We start from the raw sequence: 27,110 nt of genomic DNA, 5'->3' as shown, positions 1-27,110 counted from the left end.
GGAGGAAGGAGGCAGAGGGTCCCTAGTAGCCTCTACCTGTGCCTTATCTTCACTCCACCTCCATCTCAACAGGTGGTGCCAGGCCTGCATCCTGTCCTGGAGTGTTGGCAGCTTGCTGATCAGCTGTGGAAATGCACAAAAATGACAGCTGTTAGATTCATGATCCATGTGGGAAATGCAGTAGAATGACACCATTGTTGCTCTGTTGTAGGCTTGCTTTACAGATGACAGCATCCTTGCAGGAGGATGTGTGCATTTCAGGAACACAAACATCGGGTATGCATATAAAGTATTCTCCGAGGACAAGCAGGCTGCTTGTTCTCACGACTGGGTCGGCGTCCACGGCGGCCCCACAACGGAACTTTTCAAAGCAAAAGTCTTCAGAGCTTTGAGAGAACCTTCTGGCGCGTGGGGTGTGCGCACCTGTCTTCCCGCCCGTCGCGCTTGAGAGATCTGCTCAGTTGCCTTTTTTTCCGCGGTGAAGAGAGGCAGCAATTTGCGTCTCTTCTGTCCCACTTCAGAGAGCCTTCTGCCGTTTTTTCCAGAGTTTTTCTCCAGTTTTCTTTGGGTTTCTTCGTTTCTTCTTACCTTGTTAAAGTTTAAAAAAAACTAGAATCCTTTATTTTCTTACTTTTTGCCCTCTAAAAGTTTCCTTTCGCTTCCACTTCGGCCCTCTTAGGCCGCGCATATGCGTTTTCTCTTTTTTTGTGCTCTCCTTTTTGGCACAATCGCGAATTTTGATCTCGCCACCGCTGTTTTTCCATCCATGTCATCATGGACTCCCAGCAGCTTCAAGAAGTGTACTCCGTGCAACCGGACGGTCTTGGGTACCGACCCCCACGCATGGTGTCTTCAGTGCCTTGGGCCCGACCATCACCCAGACGCATGTAAGTTGTGTCTTAGCTTGAAAAAGCGGACACAGGCGTCAAGACAATCTCTTCGGGACTGACTTTTCGGAGCTTTGTCCAGTTCCTCGATGTCGACATCGGCACTGGGGATGGCATCGACTTCAGGAGCGCAGGTAATGGCTGTCCGGAGACCATCACACGCTGGGAGCAGTGGGCCATCGAGTGGGTCTCCACCTGTCTCGAAGACTCCTGCGAGGAGGCGTGTGGGTGGATTCCACGTCCTCCTCGTCGATACCGAGGAATATCGATGACGTGCATTGAGCGAAGGTGAAGAAGCTTCGTCATCTGTCTCCTTCCAAGCACGGTACCGGGAGCTCCGGGGCGTCGAAGGATTCAGCACCCATGAAGCACCGACGCCGGGAGAAACGCTCACCCTCTATTCAAGAGGTGTCCGTCTTCGGGCAGCCTTGTACCGCCTCCTCAACCTCATAAGTACATAAGTACATAAGTAGTGCCATACTGGGAAAGACCAAAGGTCCATCTAGCCCAGCATCCTGTCACCGACAGTGGCCAATCCAGGTCAAGGGCACCTGGCACGCTCCCTAAACGTAAAAACATTCCAGACAAGTTATACCTAAAAATGCGGAATTTTTCCAAGTCCATTTAATAGCGGTCTATGGACTTGTCCTTTAGGAATCTATCTAACCCCTTTTTAAACTCCGTCAAGCTAACCGCCCGTACCACGTTCTCCGGCAACGAATTCCAGAGTCTAATTACACGTTGGGTGAAGAAATATTTTCTCCGATTCGTTTTAAATTTACCACACTGTAGCTTCAACTCATGCCCTCTAGTCCTAGTATTTTTGGATAGCGTGAACAGTCGCTTCACATCCACCCGATCCATTCCACTCATTATTTTATACACTTCTATCATATCTCCCCTCAGCCGTCTCTTCTCCAAGCTGAAAAGCCCTAGCCTTCTCAGCCTCTCTTCAAAGGAAAGTCGTCCCATCCCCACTATCATTTTCGTCGCCCTTCGCTGTACCTTTTCCAATTCTACTATATCTTTTTTGAGATACGGAGACCAGTACTGAACACAATACTCCAGGTGCGGTCGCACCATGGAGCGATACAACTGCATTATAACATCCACAGGTTCTGCCGCAGATTCCTGCACCGACCCCGCAGCCTTACTCGACAGTGACTCTGGACGAGTGCATCCGAGCCATTCTTCCAGGTCTTCTGGAAGGGTTGTTGCGTCAATCTGCTCCGGTACCGGGGGTGCTTGCACCCTCCGTACCATCGATGGAAGCGGCAGCTGGCTCTCCGCCTGTGGTGAGGTGTCCGACGTCAGTGCCGCCTGAGGCATCGGCCTCGGCTGCCACCCAGGTCGACTCCCCGTCGACATCGCTGGAGGGAGCTTCATTGCCACCGGCATGGGAGTCGACTTCTCGACATCGCCATCGAGGACATGGTTCCTCGGCGTCGAGACGGGCCCGGTTTCGGACTGCAGTTAAGGAACTCTAGTCCGATACCGATGAGGATGCCTCGTGGGATGAAGGGCAGGATCCCAGATATTTCTCTTCTGAGGAGTCTTGTGGTCTTCCCTCTGATCCTACTCCTTCTCCAAAAAGAAAGCTTTCTTCCCCGGAGAGTCTGGGAAATGTCTGTTGCTATTCCCTTCCCGGTGGTATCTGAGGATGAGCCCAGGACTGAAATGCTCGAGGTCCTTGACTTTCCTTCGCCACCTAAGGAGTCATCCACGGTTCCTTTCCATAATGTGCTCAAGGAGACTCTTATGCGGAACTGGATGAAACTGCTAAGTATTCCCACCATTCCCAAGAAAGCTGAGTCCCAATATCGGATTCACGGAGAACCTGAGCTGATGAAGTCACAGTTACCTCACAACTCTATGGTTGTGGATTCCGCTCTCAAGAGAGCCAGGAGTTTTAGAGACTTTGCCTCAGCGCCCCCGGGGAGAGAATCTAGAACCCTGGACTCTTTTGGGAGAAAGGCGTATCAGGACTCTATGCTCGTGGCCAAAATTCAGTCTTACCAGCTCTACACGAGCATTCACTTGCGGAACACGGTGAAGCAACTGGCGGACTTGGTTGATAAGCTCCCTCCGGAGCAGGCCAAGCCTTTTCAGGAGGTGGTCAGGCAGCAGAAGGCATGTCGTAAATTCCTGTCCAGGGGTGCTTACAATTCTTTTGATGTTGCATCCAGAACCGCTGCCCAAGGTATAGTGATGCGCAGCCTCTCATGGCTGCATGCCTCTGACCTGGACAATCGAGTCCAGCAGCGGATTGCGGATGTTCCTTGCCAGGGGGGGGGGGGAGATAATATTTTTGGTGAGAAAGTCGAACAAGTGGTTGATCAGATCACTCAGCAGGAAACCGCTATGGACAATCTCTCCCACCGGGCGCCTTCTGCTACTACCTCATCAGGTAGACGATTTTTCCGGGGAAGGAAGAATGCTCCCTATGCTTATAACAAGCATAGGTACAGTCCTCCTTCTCGACAGCCTTCTCAGGCTCATCCCCAGTGTGCTCGTTCTCATCAACAGCGTGCGCCAAGGCAGGCCCCTGCAGCTCCCCAGCAAAAGCAAGGGACGGGCTTTTGACTGGTTCCAGGGTTCCAGTTGAGCATAGCTGCTGTAAAAGCATCCATGCCGGACGGCTTGCCAGTCAGAGGGAGGTTAAAAATTTTTCACCAAAGGTGGCCTCTCATGACCTCCGACCGGTGGGTTCTTCAAATAGTCCGGTTAGTATACTCTCTCAATTTGATATCCAAACCTCCAAATTGCCCACCGGGAGCTCAGTCCTTCAGCTTCCAGCACAGGCAGGTACTTGCAGAGGAACACTTCCGCCCTTCTCAGCGCCAATGCAGTCAAGCCCGTTCCACCAGGGCAAGAAGGGCTGGGATTCTATTCCAGGTACTTCCTTGTGCAAAAGAAAACAGGGGGGATGTGTCCCATCCTAGACCTAAGGGCCCTGAACAAGTTCCTAGTCCGAGAAAAGTTCAGGATGTTTTCCCTCTGCACCCTTCTTCCCATGATTCAGGAAAACGATTGACTATGCTCTCTGGACTTAAAGGATGCTTATACACACATCCCGATACTTCCAGCTCACAGGAGGTATCTTCGATTCCGTCTGGGAGCGCAGCACTTTCAGTATTGTGTGCTGCCCTTTGGTCTAGCGTCTGCATTCAGGGTCTTTACAAAATGCCTGGCAGTAGTTGCAGCATTGCTACGCAGACTGGGAGTTCATGTGTTCCCTTATCTCGACGATTGGCTGGTGAAGAACACCTCTGAGGGAGGAGCCCTGCAGTCCATGCAGATAACTATTCAACTCCTGGAGCTACTCAGGTTTGTAATAAATTATCCCAAGTCCCATCTTTTCCCTGTTCAGAAACTGGAATTTATAGGAGCTCTGCTGGACTCACAGACAGCTCGTGTCTATCTTCCAGAAGCGAGAGCAGACCATCTTCTGTCTCTAGTTTCCATGGCCAGGGCATCTCAGCAGATCACAGCTCGGCAGATGTTGAGACTTGTAGGCCATATGGCCTCCACAGTCCATGTGACACCCATGGCCCGTCTTCACATGAGATCAGCTCCATGGACCCTAGCTTCCCAGTGGTATCAAGCTGCAGGGGATCTAGAGGATGCAATCCAGCTGTCCGCCGATTTTCACAGTTCCCTTCAATGGTGGACAGTTCGATCCAATTTGACCTTGGGACGTCCCTTTCAAATTCCTCAGCCACAAAAAGTGCTGGCAACGGATACATCCCTCCTGGGGTGGGGAGCTCATGTCGATGGGCTTCACACTCAAGGACTTCGGTCCCTCCAGGAAAAGGGTCTTCAGATCAATCTCCTGGAGTTGCGAGCGGTCTGGAATGCTCTAAAGGCTTTCAGAGATCGGCTGTCCAACCAAATTATCCAAATTCAGACAGACAATCAGGTTGCCATGTATTGCATCAACAAGCAGGGGGGTACCGGATCTTGCCCCCTGTGTCGGGAAGCCGTCAGGATGTGGCTTTGGGCTCGCCGTTACGGCATGTTTCTCCAAGCCACTTATCTGGCAAGCGTAAACAACAGTCTGGCTGACAGGTTGAGCAGAATAATGCAACCTCACAAGTGGTCGCTCAATGTGGGCATCGTTCGCAAGATCTTCCGAGTGGGACACCCCCTCGGTGGATCTTTTTGCCACTCAGGTCAATCACAAAGTCCCTCAATTTTGTTCCAGACTTCAGGCCCACGACAGACTAGCGTCGGATGCTTTTCTCCTTTATTGGGGGAAGGGCCTTCTATACGCATATCCTCCCATACCTCTGGTGGGGAAGACTTTGCTAAAACTCAAGCAGGACTGTGGAACCATGATTCTGATTGCTCCTTTCTGGCCGCGTCAGATTTGGTTCCCTCTTCTTCTGGCTTTGTCCTCCGAAGAACCGTGGAGATTGGACTGTTTTCCAACCCTCATAACTCAGAATGAGGGGGCGCTTCTGCATCCCCCAACCTCCAGTCTCTGGCTCTCACAGCCTGGATGTTGAGAGCGTAGAATTCGCTTCCTTGGGTCTTTCTCAGGGTGTCTCCCGGGTTTTGCTTTCTTCCAGGAAAGATTCCACGAAGAGGTGTTACTTTTTCAAATGGAGGAAGTTTGCCATCTGGTGTGATAGCAAGGCCCTAGATCCTCGCTCTTGTCCTACACAGACCCTACTTGAATACCTTCTACATTTGTTAGAGTCTGGTCTCAAGACCAACTCCGTAAGAGTTCACCTCAGTGCAATTAGTGCTTATCATCAATGTGTAGAAGGTAAGCCTATCTCTGGACAGCCTTTAGTTGTTTGCTTTTGTCAAAGCCCCCTGTCAAACCGCCACCAGTGTCATGGGATCTCAACATCGTTCTCACCCAGCTGATGAAGCCTCCGTTTGAGCCACTGAATTCCTGCCATCTGAAGTACTTGACCTGGAAGGTCATTTTCTTGGTGGCTGTTACTTCAGCTCGTAGCGTCAGTGAGTTTCAAGCCTTGGTAGTGCATGCTCCTTATCTCAAGTTTCATCACAACAGAGTAGTCCTCCGCACGCACCCTAAGTTCTTGCCGAAGGTGGTGTCGGAGTTCCATCTGAACCAGTCAATTGTCTTGCCAACATTTTTTCCCCGTCCTCATACCCGCCCTGCTGAACGTCAGTTGCATACCTTGGACTGCAAGAGAGCTTTGGCCTTTTACGTGGAGCGTACAAGCCCCTTCAGACAGTCCGCCCAAATGTTTGTTTCTTTTGATCCCAACAGAAGGGGAGTCGCAGTCGGGAAACACACCATTTCCAATTGGCTAGCAGATTGCATTTCCTTCACTTATGCCCAAGCTGGGCTGACTCTTGAGGGTCATGACATAGCTCATAGTGTTAGAGCCATGACTGCGTCGGTGGCCCACTTGAAGTCAGCCACTATAGAAGAGATTTGCAAGGCTGCAACGTGGTCATCAATCCACACACTCACTTCTCACTACTGCCTGCAGCAGGATACCCGACACGACAGTCAGTTTGGGCAGTTGGTGCTGCAGAATCTGTTCGGGGTTTAGAATCCAACTCCACCCCCCTAGGCCCATTTTTATTCTGTTCCAGGCTGCACTCTCAGATGTTCTAGTTCGTAGGTCAATCCTTATGTCCTCTCCGTTGCGAGGCCCAATTAACCTTTCTTTGTTGTTTTGAGTGAGCCTGGGTGCTAGGGATACCCCAGTCATGAGAACAAGCAGCCTGCTTGTCCTCGGAGAAAGCGAAGATACATACCAGTAGCAGGTATTATCAGAGGACAGCAGGCTGATTGTTCTCACAAACCCGCCCACCTCCCCTTTGGAGTTGTTGTTCTTTTATTTTTGCTTTCGGATATAACTGAGTGGATCTCTCGCATGACGGGTGGGAAGATGGCCGCGCATGTGCGGTGCACGCACCACGCACGCCAGAAGGTTCTCTCAAAGCTCTGAAGACTTTTGCTCTGAAAAGTTCCGTTGTGGGGCCACTGTGGACGCCGACCCAGTCGTGAGAACAATCAGCCTGCTGTCCTCAGCGAATACCTGCTACAGGTATGTATCTTCGTTTTACATACCATGTAAAGTAAGTTTATCTTGTTGGGCAGAATGGATGGACCGTTCAGAATGGATCTGCCGTCATTTACTATGTTACTATATTACTATGAAGGTCTGCTGGGTTATGACCATTCACTAGACAGAAATCCCCAGGTCACTCAGGATGCTTTGATAGAGATGTTCCTAGAGAGGCCTTAAGGTATAGGGGTTAGGGTAAGAGGTGGGTGTGGTGAAGCTATACAGTGCTAACAGCTGTTGTGGAGCCTTCCTCACAGACATGGGGCTCCTTTTACAAAGTGCAGCAAATTCAATGAAGCTCATTCAATTCCTTTGGCCTTCGTCACATTTGTCTCGCTGGAATTGCTAGTTCAGCTTTGTAAAAGAAGCTCATGGTGATTTGTAGGGATCAGCAGTTGGGCTTTCCATGTGAAGTAGTTACAATTTCAGAGAGAGGTAGATATATCACAAAGAAAGAAAAAGAATTCTTGCTCATGGAGAACCCCACTATCCCAACTATTTATATTCTCCCTAAGATCCATAAAAATACACAGAACCCTCCAGGGAAGCCTGTAATTTCAGCAAATAGATCCCTCCTGGACTCACTTTCCATGTTTGTAGATGGGTTTTTTTTTGCGACCATACATTGCTCAGATGTCATCATACATGAGAGATTCTTCACATATTAACATTTTTAGATGATTTTTGACAGAGACCTATCAAACACCATTCTTGCGACGCTTGATATTGAAGCACTCTATACAAATATCCTGCTACTTGAGACATTGGCAATTGTGGAAAAAAAATTCTTAGTGTTTCTTTTCTGTTGTACTTTGGGATGTAAGCCCTTGGTTCATAATGAAACTATGAAAGATCATTCTCTGGCTAGTAGACAGGGCTGGCCCTGACAGCTCTCATGGACAGTAATTATACTGGGATAAACTTGGCAGAAGAGAGAGTGCCTAAGTCACAAAGGCAAAGTGGCCCAAAGCCGCACATACACACAGCTAGTGCATTCTCAAGAACCCAATTATACACAGGAGCAGTAAGGTATACCATTACTCACTCACACAAGGAAGCTAGTAGCTACTTCTGGAACCCACACACACAGAAGCTGGAAACTATACTGAAACCCACTTACACACACAGGCTGGAAGCCACTGCTGGAACCCACACACACACACAAGCTGGAAACTATACTGGAACCCACTCACACATAGAGAAGTAGAAGCTGCTACTGAAACCCTCACAGACACAGGGGAGCATTGTAATAGGAACCCACTCACACAAAGAAGCAGAAGCTACTACTGGAACCCACACAGACAGAGAGGAACAGCGTAAGAGGGACCCACTCACACAAAGAAGCAGATGTATGATGCAAAAGTGTCCAAGCCTGAGCCCGAATGGGGTTAAATGCCCCATCCCACAACGTCTGGTGGCATCTGACATCACTGAGGGGGGCGTACTGGCAGCTGACCCATGCAGGTCACGTGATACTTCCTGAACAGTGACGGCTCCTCCTCCCACCCACTGGCAATGCGATCCTGGCTCCAGAGTCATGGAAGAACTGTGACACTTAGGACCTGTGCCATAACAAAACAGATTCCAAACCGTCATCTTGACTCTCACAACAATTGCACTCAGCAAAAAAGTTTTGGTTTCCAAGGAACATTTTACCAACAAGTAAGAGGAACATCATAGGGTGCTACCATGGCACCCAATTTAGCCAGTCTTTACGTGGCTGACATCCCTTCATGGATGAGATACGGTTTTACAAACATTACATTGATGACATTTTTTTGCTTTAGAATGGGACCACTACTCTTATTGAAGAATTTCATATATGGCTCAATACACATGAATCCAGTTTACATTTTGAGATAAAATATGACATGAATTCTATTTCATTTTTGGATATCCTCATACAGAAAACTACATATTCATTTATCACTACTGTATACTGCAAACCTACAGACAGAAATGCATACTCAGAGTTTTCATCAAAGATCTTTAAAGGATACCCTACCATATTCTCAGTTCCTACTTCTAAGAATACTGTGCACTGACATTGAAGAGTATCAGAAACAGGGGGTCACTATGAATCAACGTTTCCTGAACAGAGGGTATCCATTGTCCACTGTCCATAGGGGATACAGTAAAGTGTTTACTTCTAAATATGCAAGACTTTTGGTTCTTCACCCACAGAAGTCAGCACCAGATTTTTTGTGCATCTTGAGATTTTCTCATCTTTCCGGTAACATCAAAAATGTCATTGAGAAGCACTGGCATATTTTGGAACACCATCTTTGTTTCAAAGATAAGCGAATCACCTTTGCCAACACCAGGAATAGAAATGTTCGTGAACTTTTGTTGCCATCATTACCTGAACTTGAGGTCTATACCACTGAGCTTAATGACCACCGCCCTTGCGGTCATTGCTCAGTTTGCAGACATACAGCATCTACCAGAGAATTCATCGATACACACACCTGTAAAAAAAGTTATACTGCAGCATTTCTCTGACTGTACTATCTTTGTCATTTATGTATTTACATGCCCATGCAAGAAACTTTATATTGAAAGACAAAATGTATGTTAAAGACTCACATCATTGAGCATAGAATTTGCATTAACAGAAAAGTTAAGTCTGCCCCTCTTGAGCATTGGCCATCTGCACAAAATTCTCCTGACATTTACCTTTTTGCTTTTAAGAGAATCACCACTAGATGGTGTTGTGGAAATGTTCAACAAATCTTAAACAGGGAAGAACAGAGGATGATTTTTTCACTTAATACTCTTCAGCCTTTTGGTTTAAATTCTGAGATTGATTAAAGCATATTTCTTTTGTTTCTCAAATATTCATCTGTTTTACACATGGTCTTTATTCTATTCATTATCATTATTTTAGTATTTTCACCATTTACCCATTTTTTTACTATTTATTTTTTTACATCATGCTCATATTTTTATTTCAGTACAGTTGTCATTTAATATGTTCATTGTTTAGTTTTTATTCTTTTTGTTTCATTTGTCATTATTCCTGTATCTCTGTTCTTTTTTTTTTTTTTTTACTGTACAGTGACGTTTTTGGTGCCAGCAAATCATTTAAATATCCTTAAGCAGTATCTCACACACTCACTTGCATGCAAAACGCTGCCAGTCAGCTTGTTCGCCAGTGTTTGCCCCGTACAGTTTGGGTTGATGAGTCTTTTTTGCATTAACTATCAGTTTCTTAGTATACTCTTTACAGGCATGGTTCTTAGTGCTTTCTTTGGAAAACTGTTTGTTTTCAGAGACACCATTCATTTGCTCTGTTCACTTCCTTTCACATTTCTTGTTTTAATCATTTATCATATTTACTTGTTTACGGTCGACACATCTGCCCTTGTATCCCCTTTATATTATATTAAATACTATAGCACTTTTCCGTTTCGGTTTATTTTCACCATCTTAGTTTTTTGCAGGCACCCGTGTTTTCATCTGTTCTCCGCAGTGTTTCTTCACCTCAGTCACTTTTTTATGCCAGTCTGGCTTGCTTATTGTACACTTTCACTGCACTGTTTAGAATTTACATTGACTCCCAGCACTGTAACGTCTTCATACAACTGTTTGTTTCATCAGATTGCACATTTTTACACAAGTCAGCAATTGTTTCAGTAGACATTTGCCTCCTTTCACAGTCGTTCACTTTCACTCTGACATCATACCCACATAGCCTGCTATAGCAATCATTTCCCGCTTGTCTGTGGAACACTACAAAGTATTTCATCAAGCTCACAATCGGACATCTGCATCAAAAAAAAGTTTCTCTCAACTCAATCATTAGACACATTTTGCTCTATGGTATTGGTATCATTTTACCCTTTACGTTTTTCGCTATTTTATTCCATTAATTCATTTTATTTCTTAGCTTTCATATATATGCTGTTCTTAGTAAGTTGTCACAGCCGTAGCCGTGCCCAGACTTACCTTTTTCCAGTGATAGGGCTTTGTGGCTTCTCTAGACTGCCTTTTTCCTGCATTGATGCATCTGCTACCTGTTATCCAAGCCTCGCTCTGTTTTTCCTGCATCCAAGCCTCATTCAAAGTCATGACAGCATTAGCAAAGTCCTTTATAATGCACCTTGGAACTTTCATGCAAAACGTCTATTAACCTTGTCTTTGTGTTCCATGTTTGAATCTAATTCCTGCTTGGCTTTATTCCTGTATGCCTTGTTTCCTTCATGGCTTTGTTCTTGTGAGTCTAGTGCTTGAACCCTTGTTTCTGTGTGTCTTGTTTCTGAACCATGTACCTGAAAGCGTTGCTTCTGTAAACCTTTTTTCCTGCTTGGGAGGGAGGGGGGAGGAGGAGGGCATGGGTAGGGGAAGAGGGCGGGGGGTAGGGGGTGACAAAAGGGGAGAAAAGGGAGTGGAAACGGGTTTTGATGCCACTTCATGATTACATGTTTGTATCCCAAAGTTACGGTGGGGTCAGGTTTGATGTAGAGAAGAAGCTGGAATTGTAATGTTTTATTTTTCTCTGTGGAATGATTTAATAAACTTTACAAGTTAAAAAAAAAACAAACAAACCTTTTTCCCTGTAACTTTACTCCTGTGTAGTCTTGTTCTCTCCTACCTGTGTTTCTGTGAGTCTTGTACCTGAAAGCTTTGCTTTGCTTCTGTAAACCTTGTTCCTGAAGCTTTACTACTGTGTGTTTCTTGTTCCTGTGAGTCTTGTCATTTGTCACGCCCCTCGGCGGTGCAGTGCTTCTCGCCTGCCATTGCCAACGCATGGCAGCGCGCGCTGCCCTCCTTTCCCTCGGCGCTCGTCTCTCCTGTGCACGCAGGTTGAGTCCCGCCTCTCTGCCCCGCTGGGATTGGTGCGCTCCGGTTGGGTCCACCTCGCTGGCCTGCTGGGATTGGTGTGCGCTGGTTGGGTTCCACCTTTCTTCCCCGCTGGGATTGGTCTCCTCCACAGGGGAGTTCCTGGTTCACCTCTCGTCCTGCCCTCTCTGTCTTGGTCCTTCCCCGGTTTTCTTGGAGACTCTTCTCCTATTGGTGGCTTGCCTGAACCTCACTGCCTTATGGCAGCTCTCCCACTCAGCTGGTTCCTCTTGACGTTAGACGCCAGCATTATTTCTGTGGAGCTCTTCTCCACATCTTTGCTTCGGCCTCTACTTTGGTAGTTCTACTCTTGGTTGTGCTTTGGCTCTCTCTCTCAGTTTCCTGGTTATCGGTTCTTTACCCATACCTGGATATCTCTCTTGTCTGCTGCCTGCCTGTTTGATGCTGCCTGTACCTGGACCACTCTTTGCCAGCTGCCTGCCTGTTTAACACTGCCTATCCCTGGACCATCCTTAGTCTGCTGCCTGCCTGACTGACTTTCTTGTGGCACCCTTCTTACAGCCTTTTCTTGTAAGTCCTGCCGGCCACCTGCACCTGCACCTGGGGGCTTAACCTCCGTGGAACAGTGGTCACTGCGGGTGAAGTGCAGGGTTGCCTGACCAACAAGTCCGCTTCCCGGACTCCGCAGCGCTCTATTTGGTACAAGAACTCACCAGCCTGACATCATTGAAGCCTTACTCCTGAGTAGTCCTGTTCCTGCCTAACTGTGTTTCTATGAGTCTTGTACCTGAAAGCCTTGCTTCTGTAAACCTTGTTCCTGAAGCTTTACTCCTGTGTACACTTGTTTTTGCCTACCTGTGTTTCTGTGAGTCTTGTACCTGAACGCCTTGTTTCTGAACCTGAAAGCCTTGCTCTTGCATACCTTGTTCATGGAATCCTTATTTCTGTATGCCTTAATTCCTTCCTGGCTTTGTTCCCGTGTGTCTTGTTTCTGAACCTTGTTCCTGAAAGGCTGGCTTCTGCTATAGCCAAACCCTGCTCCTGGTTTCTGATACAGTTTGACTCTGCTTCTGGTTCCTGCTACAGTCTAGCCCTGCTCTTGATTCTTGCTACAGTTAAAATCTGTTCCTTCTTTCTGTGATTGCCAAAGCTCCATTTCTGGTTCCTACTGTAGCCAAAGCTCTGTTCCTGGTTCCTGCTACATCCAAAGTTCTATTCCTGGTTCCTGCTACAGCTAAAGCTCATTTTCTGGTTCCTGTTCCTTCCAATCCTATTCCTGGATCCTTTTCCTGCCAAGTCCTGTTCTTGAGTCCTGTTTCTGCCAAGCCAAGTCTTGTTCCTGTCTTGTCTATAGTCTTGCTTCTGTTTGTTCCTGTTGCCTAGCTCCTGCCCTGCTTTATCTGCCAAGTCTTGTGCCTTGTCTTGTTTTGCTGTCTGTTGTCTGGATCCAGTTCTTGCCCTTCCTAGCCTTGCCATGTCTGAACCCAGTTCTAGCCTTGTTCCTGTGTCTTGCTGTGTTCCTGTCTGGGTTCAGTTCTAGCCCTTTGCCTTGCTTTCTTGCCTTGTCTGGATCCAGCTTCTGTCTTGCCTGTCTGTTTTGTTCAGTTTTGCCTAGCCTTGTCTTATCTTGAATAGTCCAGTCCTATCCGGATCCTGTTCTTGCGTTGTCCTTGTCTTGCCTTTTCTAGACCCAGTTTTAATCTAGTTCTGTGTCTTTCCATGCTCTGCCTTGCCTTGTATTGCCTGGGTCCCTGTCCTAGTTCTGGACCCAGTTTTAATCTAGTTCTGTGTCTTGCCTTGTTCTGTCTTGGTTCCAGTTCTAGCCCCTTTGCCTTGCTATCCTTGCCTCATCTGGATCTGGTCATTGTCTTGTCTATTGTACCTTGTTACCTCTGCATTGCTTAGTCCAGCCTTGTCTGGTCTCCTGGTTTATTCTAGCCCAGTCTTGCCTTGCCTTGCCTAGTCCTGACTTGTTCCTACTCCTGTCTTGTGCCAGCCCAGGTGACTTGTCTGCCACAGCTCCAGCTGTGGTCCAAGGGCTCACCATCCCTAAATTCATGACAGATGACAGATTGCTAAGGCCCCGGAATCTGTGACACAAGTATTATATCATCTTTATGTCTACTATAATAAAAAGCACCTCCAACGTTCTGAAGCTGACTCAGTGGCTTCAGTGAAGGGTTCGTAACATTCGTAAGTCTGTCACATCTCTCTCTGCCCCGCCGTCGCGTCAAAACATGATGACGTCGAGGGCGGGTTATCAGAAGGCAGGACTGAGGGAACGAACTCAACTCCAACGTTCTGAAGCTGACTCCGTGGACGGCCAGGGCTTTCAATAACGTCGCTGCTTCGACGGAGCTAATCTGGGTACACAGGACAATCGCTGGGTGGCTGGAGGGGGGTCAGGGGACACAGAACAATAGCTGGGTGGCTGAAGGGGGGCAGGGGAGAGAGCATAATCGCTGGGTGGCTGGAGGTGGGGCAGGGGAAAGAGAGCATAATCGCTGCATGGCTCGAGGGGGGGCAAGGGAAACGAGAATTGCTGGGTGGCTGGAGGGGGCAGGGGAGAGTGGACAATCACACACACTCTCTCTCTCACACCCAGACTCACTCTCTCTCTGTCACACACTCGCACATTCACTCTCTCTCACACAGTCCTCTCACATACACTCTCTCAAACATACACACTCCGAGGAAAACCTTGCTAGCGCCTGTTTCATTTGTCAGAAACGGCCTTATTTACTAGTTTCTAAATGTTTTGCTTCTTTTTGCATCTTTAGATGTGACTTAATTTGCCTGTTTTGTGACTGCTACATTTTGTGTACTGTGTATGTTAAGGTACATTTCATTCCCTATATAGCTTTACAGTGTATGATTCAAGTCACTATTTTACCCTGTATTTTATAGTATTTCTATTTTTTTATCGCACCATTTTTTTAACTTTTTATTTATTTATATTTTTGTTATTGTTTTTCATTGCATTTTTTCACTTTTCTCATCTTTGAAGTAGGAAAACACTTTCCTTGTTCATGCTTTTTACACGCATACATTCACACAATTTTATAGCAAAATTTTCTGCCTGTAAAACAGGCTTTTTATACAGAAAAAAACTTTATAGAATTACCCTCCAAATATATAAAATTGAAGTTTATTGGTACTGCTGCTTTGTGATTATTTCAGAACCTGAAGTACTAGAGATAATACAAGTCAAGGTTAAATCCTTTTGAATATCTACCCTTTTTTTCCCAACTACTGTCTGCACTGTTCTTTTGGCTCAAATATAACAAACTGAGGATTTGGACTCTTGTGTTTTTCAGCCTAAGAGTGGAGAGGTGACTCCAAGTTGTCCATTGCTTTGTGAATTACTATACGAGTCTGAATTTGATAGCCAGCTATGGATTATTTTTGACCAGAACAAAAGACAAATGGGATCAGGTGATGCTTACCCACACCAGGTACAGACTTAATAGAAGTAGTTTTAATTGTGCTTGTAAAAACAAGCTATGTGTGTGTGTTGTATGCATAGTGAAAAGTGATTAATTTTGTATTAGTTACTTTTTGGGCTTATTTTGTTAATTTAATATGTTTTATATACGATATCATGAAGCATGTTTGAATTTTAAAACTTCTAGTTAAAGATTATAATTTCTCCAAGGACAAGCAGGATATTGCTTCTTGAATCTGGGTAACATCTGACAGAGCATGGTGTGAACGTTACCCAGCATTCTGTATCATTAAGAAACCTTTGGCAGCATCGCACCATACATGTGCGAGTGCTTTCCCACATGTTGTCAGCATGCGGGACCAGCATTCTCTTGTTTTCCACAGAGAGGTTATGTTTTTGGCTTTCTTCAGCATAGTTTGACTGATTCATTTGAGGGGGGGTGGCAAAGGGTGGAGCTTGACACAGTATATTCATTTGCATACATTCATCTCATACATATTCATTATGGTTATTCAGAACACACACACACACACACCAAACACTAAATAATGAAGTCAGCATATCAAAACAGCGGAGATTTTTTTTTTTTTTAACTGAAATGAGCCAGCACTATGAGAAATTTCTCTCATTATGCCCCCTCTCACATTCATATAAATTAGCAAGGGGAGAGTGCACTTTCCCTCTCCCCTAACACTAGCACCTCCCCTTTTCTACTTCTACTTCTACTATTAATTATCATTTCTATAAATCCCAGCTTTTTTCCCCTTACCGTCCTTACCAGCACTTCCCTATACCATGTACATGAATAGGAAAACATAGCCCACCTCCCAACCCGACCCAAACAGGCAGAACTTTTTTCCTGGGGCCACCCACAGGCAGAACTTTTTTCCTGGGGCCACCCACAGGCAGCACTTTTTCCTCCTCCCACTCCACAGACAGTAATTTTTTTTCCCTAGCCCTCCTCCCCCAGTGGCAGCATTCCTCACCCCGGCATAACTCCCCTCCCCCCACCCCGGCATAACTTTTTTTTCCCTCTTGCCCCCTTCATTGACAGCACTTACTCCTAGGGGCTACTCATGACAATCTGCTACCTAAGGCAAGGGATGAAGTGGCACCCCCTCCCAAGGCACCCAAAAGAGAGGGCCCCCTGAAAACTCTGATCAGGAAGGAGGATGAGGAGCTCCCCTCACATTAAACACTAGTTAGACAGTTCCCCAAGCTCACTAGAAGCTGAAGTCCCATCCCCAGAGACTTAACAGCCTCATTGGGATTACTTCTCTCTATACGCTACTATATATTCGTCCCAGAGTTGTATTCTCTTTTCCGGAACCTTATCAGCTTTCTTGCACCTACTGTTACTCTATTTTCTACTCTGTATATATTCCCGGATTTGGTACTCTCCTTTCCGGAACCTGTAAGCCACATTGAGCCTACTGCTATGTGGGAAAATGTGGGATACAAATGTAATAAATAAAAGAATGCAATTTATATATTTCCAAGCAATACAAAAAAAAAAACCCTGCCAACATTGGTTATAATCAACAAAAATTATCTGAGTTAAATTATGTTGCCTTGAACTCTACTATAAAAAAAAATACTGACCCCTGGCTCTGCATTGTCACAGTGTTAAATTATATTCTGCATCCACAGGAGGCTTCCTCATGCAACAATAGGTGCAGAGCTAAACTAGAGCATTTCAGCTGGCTGTATTCTCAGACCATAGGAGCTGACTTTTCCCGAATGATTGGGGGTGCTCAACTTGGCGCACATTCTATAAGGAACCACCTAGTTTTATGTGACAGGAATGCACATAAATCACCTCTTATGGAACGCCAACTGGCAGAAATGTATGCACCATGGATGGTGTGTACTTTCCAATTAGGCATGCACATGGGTGGAGATCTCAGTCTCACACAGAACATAGATTCTCAACAAATACAGAATAAGTAACCACAAATTAGAAATACAAATATGCAGGCAAAAACTGAACTGGAAATCCCAAGAAGGCATACCCTATATGTAGTGGAATATAGCTGGACAAATAGAAATGCCTTTCCTCCTGTATTGTGCAAAATATGAGAGAAGAGATGCATATTCCAATTTCCACCACAAAAATCACTTTGTATTATGTTTTCTTCTTGTCTAGGCATTACATTTTTTTAAAATTATTTATACATTTCCAAAGAAAAGGAAACAAACTTTCAGCCAATCTCCTTAATAGTTCACAAAATAAGAGGAGACCAATGCCAATACTAAATACTGCAAGAGAACATATATACAGCAGTGCAAAACAAGGATATTAACTTATTTTGCATCTGCATTCTGCAACAACCTGAACAGGAGACAGCTTGACCAGTCACTTTTTATCACACAGCAAAATAGAGCAAGTTCACAGAAATATATTTGGCCTCCTAGAAGTTGATTATGCATTTACAATATTGTAAATAGAAGTGAAGATTGGTCCCACTTTAGTTTCCTCTGTCTTTTACCTTCTTTTCTAGGTTCTCGTGCTCATTTATCATTTCTTGTTTTTCCTCTTATCTTCTTCCTTTCCTACATTGACATTGATTTTTCTCTGTCTTGTTTCTTGTCTCTCTACACCCTTCAGCCTTCGCCTTCCAGCCTCATAATCTTTCAGTTCACATCACTTAATTATACTGCACCTTTTCCACTACTCATCATGGTTGTTTAATCTCGCTTACTGACAAACAGTGCCTTCATGTACCCATAATAATGGATTTCTGTTGTCATGGATAATGTTACATATTTTAAATTCATTTATTTCAAGCACTTACCAACACTAAGCCACATACACATCTATGGAAACAATTAAAGTGTATGTATAGATCCCTTAAGAGGCAACATCTCATAATTTAAACCTGATCTACATACAAGTCTGCTGTAAAGACAACCACTTCAACAAACTTCAGATCCTGCAAAATTTTCTAAAACCATGTTTGATGGTTTATTTTTTATTTTTATTTATTTGAAATTAAATTGTTTTCTCAAATTGTTAGATCCTTATTATACACTTGAAACACAAATATTATCTCATTATTAACAATTAGCCTCATAAGCCCCAGGGTACCTCTTAGAATTAGGACACCAACTGTGATGGCTATCATCATTGGCTCCACCACCGGCCAGAAAAACTACAGAGAAAAACTCTCAAACTAACAATCTGATTGAGAGAAAAGTCTGTAGTGAAAAGGTCCATAGGTTTAAATGTTTCTGAATCAAGGGTATAAACAAAGTCCAACTGAAACAGCTGAAACTCTAAAGCTGGTAAAAAATGATAAGAAGTCAAAAAATTCCAATGTTACAAAAAATCAGACCGTGGATTAGAGGGTACTTAACTTGACTCAGTGGTACCAACCACAATTTTATCGTCTTGTTTCGTCAAGTTCCTCCATCAGTTCATCCGTCGGTTCCGAAATCGCAATCAATTCAGTCAGAATCAACTTTTCCATCTGACTAAAATCTGGTTCATCATTCGAACTATATATTTCTCATTTCTCAACAGACTCAGGACTCCCGCTGTTTCTCAACAGACTCAGGACTCCCGCTGTGATATTTGTGACTTTTATATCCTGCATTAGCCCAAATAGAACTCAGGTTCAAGGGGGTTGTAAGTATATAGGGCAGTTGGTAGAGTTAGGAAATCAGGCTTTTCCATCTTTTGAGCAAGTTAAAAACACATGGCATCTCAATAATAAACAATTTTTTCAGTACTTGCAGGTACGGGACTATTATCAGAAACTGACAAGGGCAGTAGGCTCCCCAGTTCGGTTCACGGGGTTGGATAAAGTGTTTTTGTTGACCCCGTCGAAGCTGAATGGGGTGTCCCAGTGGTATAAACACATGGACGCTCATAAAAGAACTCAGCCACTGACACGGTTGGCGAAGGGGTGGAGCGATATACTTGGAGAAAATATCACACAGGAAAGGCTAGGGAAGGCTTTCGACAAACTCTATAGTATTACACCAAACACGGCGCTACAGGACATTCAATTCAGAGTATTGCACAGGGTGTACATTACCCGCCAACGTGGGAAGGAAATGGGACTATGGGCAGATGATAGATGTGTCAAATGTCAGAGAGGAACTGGCACATTTGTTCATTCTTTTGTGGAGTGCCCGACCCTGGCAGAGCTTTGGACACATGCACTAGAAACCATTGAAAAAGTTATAGCCAAACCATTTGAATGGTCCTTCTCGGTTTTGTTGCTGGGAGAACAGTTGAGGGAGGAAGGTCTTTTAGAGGCGCAGAGCCGGTTTGCTCTCCTCGCGATTCTCTTGGTTAAAAAATGCATATTGCAGGCTTGGGCGCAGCCGTCTCCGCCATCTGTGCAGCATTGGCACCAGTTGATGGGGGAGATGGCGGAGTGGGTAGCGTTGCAGTACAAGCTGACATCCAAAAACAAACAGAGAGTGTATCAGGGATTGTGGAAAACATACACACAGCTATGTAGCTTGGAGAGCATGGTGGATCCTTAATACAAGCCACCAACACCTCTGAACTCATTAAGAGGTACCTGAGGGGGGGAGGGGGGAGAGGGTTGGGGAAGGCATTTCTATAAAAAATGAGAAAAGTCAGATGGGGTGTAGATATGAATGGTCCTATAAGGAGCGTTGGTCATTTTTGGAAAGTAATGATGGAAAGAATGTCTGCATATATTTTGGACCGTGTATGTATAGAGTTTTCATGTTCAGAAATGTATTATGTGTTCACTTTCCTTCTGGCACCAATAAAGATATTAAAAAAAAAAAAAAAGAACTCCGGTTCAGTGTGGCTTATATAACAATTAGAAAAGCAAAAACATGTTAAAAATATATTAACAGAAAGCAAAATACATCATTTAATGTTAGACCTGTAAAACCTGAGTGAAGAACAGATGTAATTAAATACTTAGGGGTCCTTTTACTAAGGTGCACTGAAAAATGGCTCACGATAGTGTAGACGCTGGTTTTGGGTGCTCGTCGATCTATTTTTCAGCGTGCCTGTAAAAAAGGCCTGTTTTTTTATGGACGACAACCCTGATCGGAGGGATGGGCTTGAGTGTAAATTTTAAGGGGCTTCGACTTTAGCTTCAGAACTTTTAGTACAAGAGGAGTGCTAGGCAGACTTATATGGTCTGTGCCCTGAGAATGGCAAGGACAAATCAAACTCAGGTATACATATAATGTATTGCATATCAAGTAAAGTGAGTTTATCTTGTTGGGCAGACTGGATGGACTGTACAGGTCTTTTATCTGCTGTCACTTACTATGTTACTATGTGTTTTGAGCAGTTTGTAGTTTTTTGAGGAGATCCCATTTAAGTCCTGCATAAATAGAGTTGCAGTAATCAATTGTTAGGGCTAGGGATTGAACTACGGTACAGAAGACTGATTTTGTGAAGAATGGTCTTAGTCTCCTCAGTTTCCATAATAAATTGAAGACACTTGAGACCACTTTGGAAATAAAATTCACTTCAGTAATGCCAACACACACACAATCCACTGCAAAACACCATGCACAAACTTATCTAAAAACACACTCAGAACTGTACCATACCATAACAGCATTAACTCCCAGGAATCAAAGAGCGACAAATTTATGCATTAAAAGGCAGCACTGTAAATATTACGCTGGGCTCTAAAACTCTAATACACCATCTAGTAAAAAAACACAAAACAAACAGGACCCCAATAAGATCTCTAAACAGACACTACAAGCTAGCAGAATACCAGCTTGGTCACACACACAAAACACAGACAGACCCTCAACAAATATCAAACATGGGACCACAGATCAGTAATAGAGATATGAAGACAAAAAACTGATCTGGAAACCTCAAGAAATCAGACTTGCATGTACAGCAGTACTGGAGAAATAACTAAAATGCAAAATATCAGAGATACATTTCTAAAAGCTGACATATTTCAATTAATAAATTCAGAATAAAATACTTTTTCTACCTTTGTTGACTGATAAATTTATTGTCTCTCTTCTGCTTTTCTCTTTTTAACTGTCTTTAATAGGGTCTTCTGTCCATTTGACATTTCCTCTCTCTCTCCATATCCACCATCCATCTTCTCTCTGTGTCTCAATATGTCCTGTCCAGCATCTCCCCTCTGTATTCCTTTACTTATCCTTCTCTCCATATTCAGCATCCACCCTCTTGGTGTCCCTATCCTCCCCTATATTGATCATCTCCCCAATGTATCTGTACCTTCACTTATCCTGCATTTCCTCAGTACCCCCATCAGCATTGTTCCTATGTGTCCCTATCCCCCCCCCCCCCCCCCATGTCTAACATTGGCCCTTTATCTACCTATCCACCCTCTCTTGTCCACCATTGACCCTGTATCTACCCGTCCACCATTGACCCTGTATCTCCCTATCCACACTTCCTTGTCCAACCTTGACCCTATATCTACTTATCCACCCTCCCTTGTCCAGCATTAACCCAGTGTATTACTATCCACTCCTCTCCCCCATCTCCAGCATTGACCCTCTGTGTCTCTATCCACTCCCCACCATCTCCAGCATTGACCCTCTGTGTCTTTATCCACTCTGCCCATTTCTAGCATTGACCCTCTGGGTCTTTATCCACTCTGCCCATCTCTAGCATTAATCCTATTCATCCCTCTCTCTTCTCTGTCCAGCATTGCCCTCTGTGTCCCTGTCTCTACACTCCTTCCCATACCCAGGCCGGCATCTCTTCTTTATCTGCTTGTACCTCCTCTCTCTCTCTTCCCTTCCTCCTGTACCAATATTGACTGGGTAAATGTAACATCAGTGCATGGTAGGGAGCAGTGATAAGGAAGGCAAAGAGAGACTTTGATAAAAGGATTGCGTTGGAGGCAAAAACATATAGTAAGAACTTTTTTAGGTATATTGAAAGGAAGAAGCTGGCAAAAGAATCGGTTGGACTGCTAGATGACCGAGGGGAAAAAGGGGCAATCAGGGAAGACAAAGCTATAGCGTAGAGATTAAATGAATTCTTTATTTGGCCTTCACCAAGGAAGATTTGGGAGAGATACAAGTGCCAGAAATGGTATTCCATGCTGAGCAGTCAGAGAAACTGAATGAAATCTCTATAAACCTGGAGGATGTAATGGCTCAGTTGGACAAATTGAAGAGTAGCAAATCTGGACCGGATGGTATTCATCCTAGAGTACTGATAAAATTGAAAAATGAACTTGCGTAACTATTAGTAATACGTAATTTATCTCTAAAATCAAGCATGGTACCGGAAGATTGGAGGGTGGCCAATGTAACACCGAATTTTAAAAAGGTTCCAGAGGAGATCCGGGAAATAGACTGGTGAGCCTGATGTCGGTGCTGGGAAAAATGGTAGAGACTATTATAAAGAACAAAATTACAGAGCATATTCAAAAACATGGATTAATGAGACAAAGCCAATATGGATATAGTGAAGGGAAATCTTGCCGCACCAGTCTATTAAATTTCTTTAAAGGGGTGAACAAACATGTAGATAAAGGTGAGCCGGTTGATATTGTGTATCTGGATTTTCAAAAGGAATTTGACAAATTACCTCATGAAAGACTTCAGAGGAAATTGGAGAGTCATGGGATAGGAGGTAGTGTCCTATTGTGGATTAAAAACTGGTTAAAAGATAGAAAACGGAGAGTAGGGTTAATTGGTCAGTATTCTCAATGGAGAAGGGTAGATAGTGAGGTTCCCCGGGGGGTCTGTGCTGGGGCCGCTGCTTTTTAACACATTTATAAATGATCTAGAGATGGGAGTAAGTAGTGAGGTAATTAAATTTGCTGATGACACAAAGTTATTCAAAGTTGTTAAATCGCAAGATGATTGTGAAAAATTACAAGAAGACCTTACAAGGCTGGGCATCTGAATGGCAGATGACATTTATTGTGAGCAAGTGCAAAGTGATGCATATGGGAAAGAGGCACCCGAATTTCAGCTACGTAATGCAAGGTTCCACATTAGGAGTCACCAACCAGGAAAGGGATCTAGGTGTCATCGTTGATGATATATTGACACGCCCTACTCAGTGTGCGGTGGCGGCGGCTAAGAAAGCAAATAGAATGTTAGGTATTATTAGGAAAAGAATTGAAAACAAAAATGAGGACGTATTCCTTTGTATTGCTTCATGGTGCGACCGCACCTCAAATATTGTGTTAAATTCTGGTCACCGCATCTCAAAAAAGATATAGTGGAATTAGAAAAGGTACAGAGAAGGGAGACAAAAATGATAAAGTGGATGGGACAACTTCCCTATGAGGAAAGGCTGAAGTGGCTACGGCTCTTCAACTTGGAGAAAAGACGGCTGAGAGGAGATATGATAGAGGTTTATAAAATAATGAGTGGAGTGGCATGGGTAGATGTGAATTGATTGTTTACTCTTTCTAAAAATACTAAGACAAGGGGGCACACAATGAAGCTACAAAGTAGTAAATTTAAAATGAATCTGAGTATTTTTCTTCACTCATCGTGTAATTAAATTCTGGAATTTGTTGCCAGAGAATGTGGTAAAAGCAGTTAGCGGGATTTTAAAAAGGTTTGGATAGCATCCTAAAGGAAAAGTCCATAGACCATTATTAAAGTGGTCTTGGGGAAAATCCACTGCTTATTTCTAGGATAAGCACCCTAAAATGTATTGTAATTTTTTGGGATCTTGCCAGTTACTTGTGACTTGGCTTGGCCACTGTTGATATAGTGGATTCCCATCTTACCTTGGAAGGGTGAGGGAGGACCACCCTGTTATCATTCAGAGAGCACAGAGTTCATGAAGGAGTATAGGGTATTACCAAAGAAGCAAGGTATGCAGGAGACACCCCTGTGAAGAACTTTATGGGTTAGTGTGAGAATTTTAAACGTGATCCTGTATTCAATGGGCAACCTGTGGAGTTTTTTGAGAAGCAGTGAAACGTGATCGAAGTGAGAAGCATGACAAGAGTATGCATGCTGCAGTATGTGTAGTCTTTTCAGATTCTGTTTAGATATTCCAGCATAAGCAACATAACAATAGTCATACCTAGAATGAAGAAATGCAAAGAACAAAGAGCAGAGTGCATTGAAATCTAGTAGGTTACGAATGGATCTTAATTGCCGTAGAAAGAAAAAACCTGTTTTTACAACCTGAGAAATTTGTGGACTAAATGGCAGAACAGAATCAAGGACAACCAAGATAGTGGAAAGATGGTACAGGAACAATATGCCTACACAGAAGGAAAGGACTAACGGAAGGAGGGACAGAGACTCAGTAATCCAACAAGCTGTGGTTTTATCTGGGTTCAAAAGTAGATGGTTATCATTTAGCCAGCTTGCCACCCGGTACAGGTAGGTTTGAAGAGGTTGCAAGTCAATTGAATATGCATTTATGCATTTGTGTAGAAAACCAAAAGAAAATCATCAGCGTAAGAATAGGAACTTATCCCAAATGATTGTATGAGGAGCTGACAAATGGGAATGAGCACAGACCCTTGTGGAATGCCACAAGTCAGTGGTATAAGAGGAGAGCTAGATGATTGGATCACCCAAAAAGATCGTTGTTGCAAAAAGGAAGTGAACCAGTCTAATACCTCACCAGAAATACCCAGAGATATCAAACATATAAACGGCAAGTGACGGACACCTGCAAATGCGCAGTAGAGACTTCCCTTTCTGTCCCGCCCTCGCGTCAAGACGTGATGACGTCAGAGGGCGGAACAGAGAGGGAAACAGAGTTGGAGTCACTGTCGGACACTGTCGACGGGAACGAACATCGCGCGCACAAACCTCCACCCTTCCCCCCCCCATCCCCGCCACCGCTCCAGCCCTCCTCCGCATCGGGCCCCCTGCACTGACCTGACAGCGCCTCTCACCTCCATGTGGAAGCGCTGCAGGCAGCAGCAGAGCGATCTGCTGCTGCCTGCAGAGCTTTCACACGGAGGTGAGAGGCGCTGTCAGGTCAGTGCAGGGGGCCCGGCACAGAGGGGGGAGGGAGCGGCGGCGAGGAGGGTAGCTGGAAATCTCGCCCGTTTTTACGGGCTTAACGGACTAGTAAGATGATGTAAAAGAAGGTCGTGAGTGATCAAATCGAATGCTGCCAGTAGATCAATGGAAACAAGTAAAGCAATTTTGCCCCTTTCCAGATTACTATGCAGTTCACTTAAAGAAGAAACTACAGTTTTGGTGCTGAAACTAGAATGAAATCCAGATTGATGGGGGTGAAGTGCATTCATGGACTCAATACGAGCAGAGAGTTAATCCAAGACCACTGATTCCATAACCTTAGAGAGAAAAGGCAGGTGTGAAACTGGGCAGTAATATTTAGCCCGTATTGGGTAAAGATTAAAATTTTTTCAGAATTGGCTTAATTGTTCCGTGCCCTCAACATTCCGTGCCGTTCAATGTGGGTTGAACGTGTCTGTCCATAGGGTCGACAGTTACTTTAAACTGCTACAAGAAGCTCTGAGTTTTTAATGTCAACACCCATTTCGAACTCACGTGTGCCCCTAAGCCCTGGGCGTCCCCTAATCATCATTACCTATGACTTCCTTCAATGACTTCAAGAATGGTCCCTCTAAGATGGTTCTCACTTTCTATTGGAGTAGGCTCAGCTGCGATTCATCTAGTCTCTGTAGCTAGGTGTTGTTACAAATTTAGTATCCTGCCTAATCTGAAACCAGGCCAAAGCAGCTCACAATAAAATCAATTAAAATGGAAACATCAGAAAGGGATGTCATTTAAATAGGGGAGATAAAACAATCAAACTGCCAACATACAAGAGAATAACCATCAAACTATACCCTAGCTAATGAGGCAAAGCAGATCCATTGGTCTCTGAAGGACCCACACTCATTTAGAAACCAAACACTGTTTCAAAAAAGTATGCCTTAAGGAGGGTTTTAAATTTGCAAAATGACAACTCTAGCCTGAAGTAGGGAGGCAAACCATTCCATAGGGAAGGAGAAAGAAATAGTAGGCTGAGGCACTAGTAGATTCATAAAGAGCATATCTAGGTGATGGGAGAACCAACTGGTGAGTAAAGAGTATGTGAGGGAATGTATGGAATGGTAACAGAGGAGAGATAAGATGGGACACCTAAATGTAACACCATGTGCATTAGACAGAGAATCTTAAACTGACATATAAAATGGACAAGTATCTATTACAAGTGGGAAAGAAGAGTAATGTGATCATGACATTTGGCATTACATAAGAAGCGAATGACAGAGTTTTGAAGGGTTTGTAGGTGACAGAGAAGGTAATTTGGAATACCATAGTAAATGGAATTAGAATAGTCAATGTGGGTAATGATAAAAGCATGAATAAGATTGTGAAGATCAGAGAAATCAAGAAATCACTTAACAGAATTCAGCAAAACCAAAAGAAGCCCTTTTTGACAACTTGAGAAACCTGATGATTAAATTTTAATTTAGAATTGAAGATTATCTCTAAGTAACGGAAGGATGAGATGGGAGCAATCTGAATAGTAAAGAGTTTGATTGTGATAGAAGGAGAGGAAAGGATGTAAGTTCTGTACTATGTTTCAACAATTTTTATTGATGATATAACAAAATTAAAAGTCAACAATCTCAGTATATATCCATTTGAAAACAAGACAAACAGAGTATCAGCATGGTGAAAATCTCATCATCAAAATATTTAATATTTTCTCCCCCTCCAACTCCACCCCCCTACGCCACCCCCTCAGAGTGTATTCCACGCTGTTTATTAACTTTTAAGTATAGTTCAGACAAGGAAAACTCATCATCACAATCAATTGCTGTAACCATCAACATTCAAAAGAAGCGTAGAGAGCCTGGATTCTTATAGCTCCCCACCATTTTATGGTTCAACAATTTATCTTAATGATACAACATTTACATTACAGCCTACAAATTCAATTTGAACCCCCTTAGGTAACATGTCATAGCCACACAATAGTAACGTTCACCT

The 27,110-nt window shown here is 44.1% G+C and overlaps 1 protein-coding gene across 1 annotated transcript in view; it reads left to right on the top strand.

Annotated features, from left to right (window-relative positions):
• TPP2 (tripeptidyl peptidase 2) overlaps positions 1–27,110 on the top strand; it is a 321,173-nt gene that overhangs the window by 180,434 nt on the left and 113,629 nt on the right. The window contains 1 exon segment of the mRNA XM_030201336.1: positions 15,067–15,204. Coding sequence (XP_030057196.1) covers positions 15,067–15,204 — 138 coding nt within the window.

Source organism: Microcaecilia unicolor, chromosome 4, assembly GCF_901765095.1.
Source record: "Microcaecilia unicolor chromosome 4, aMicUni1.1, whole genome shotgun sequence".
NCBI lineage: Eukaryota > Metazoa > Chordata > Amphibia > Gymnophiona > Siphonopidae > Microcaecilia > Microcaecilia unicolor.
The sequence above is the reverse complement of the archived record's forward strand: the minus strand, read 5'-3'. Positions and strand labels throughout refer to the sequence as shown.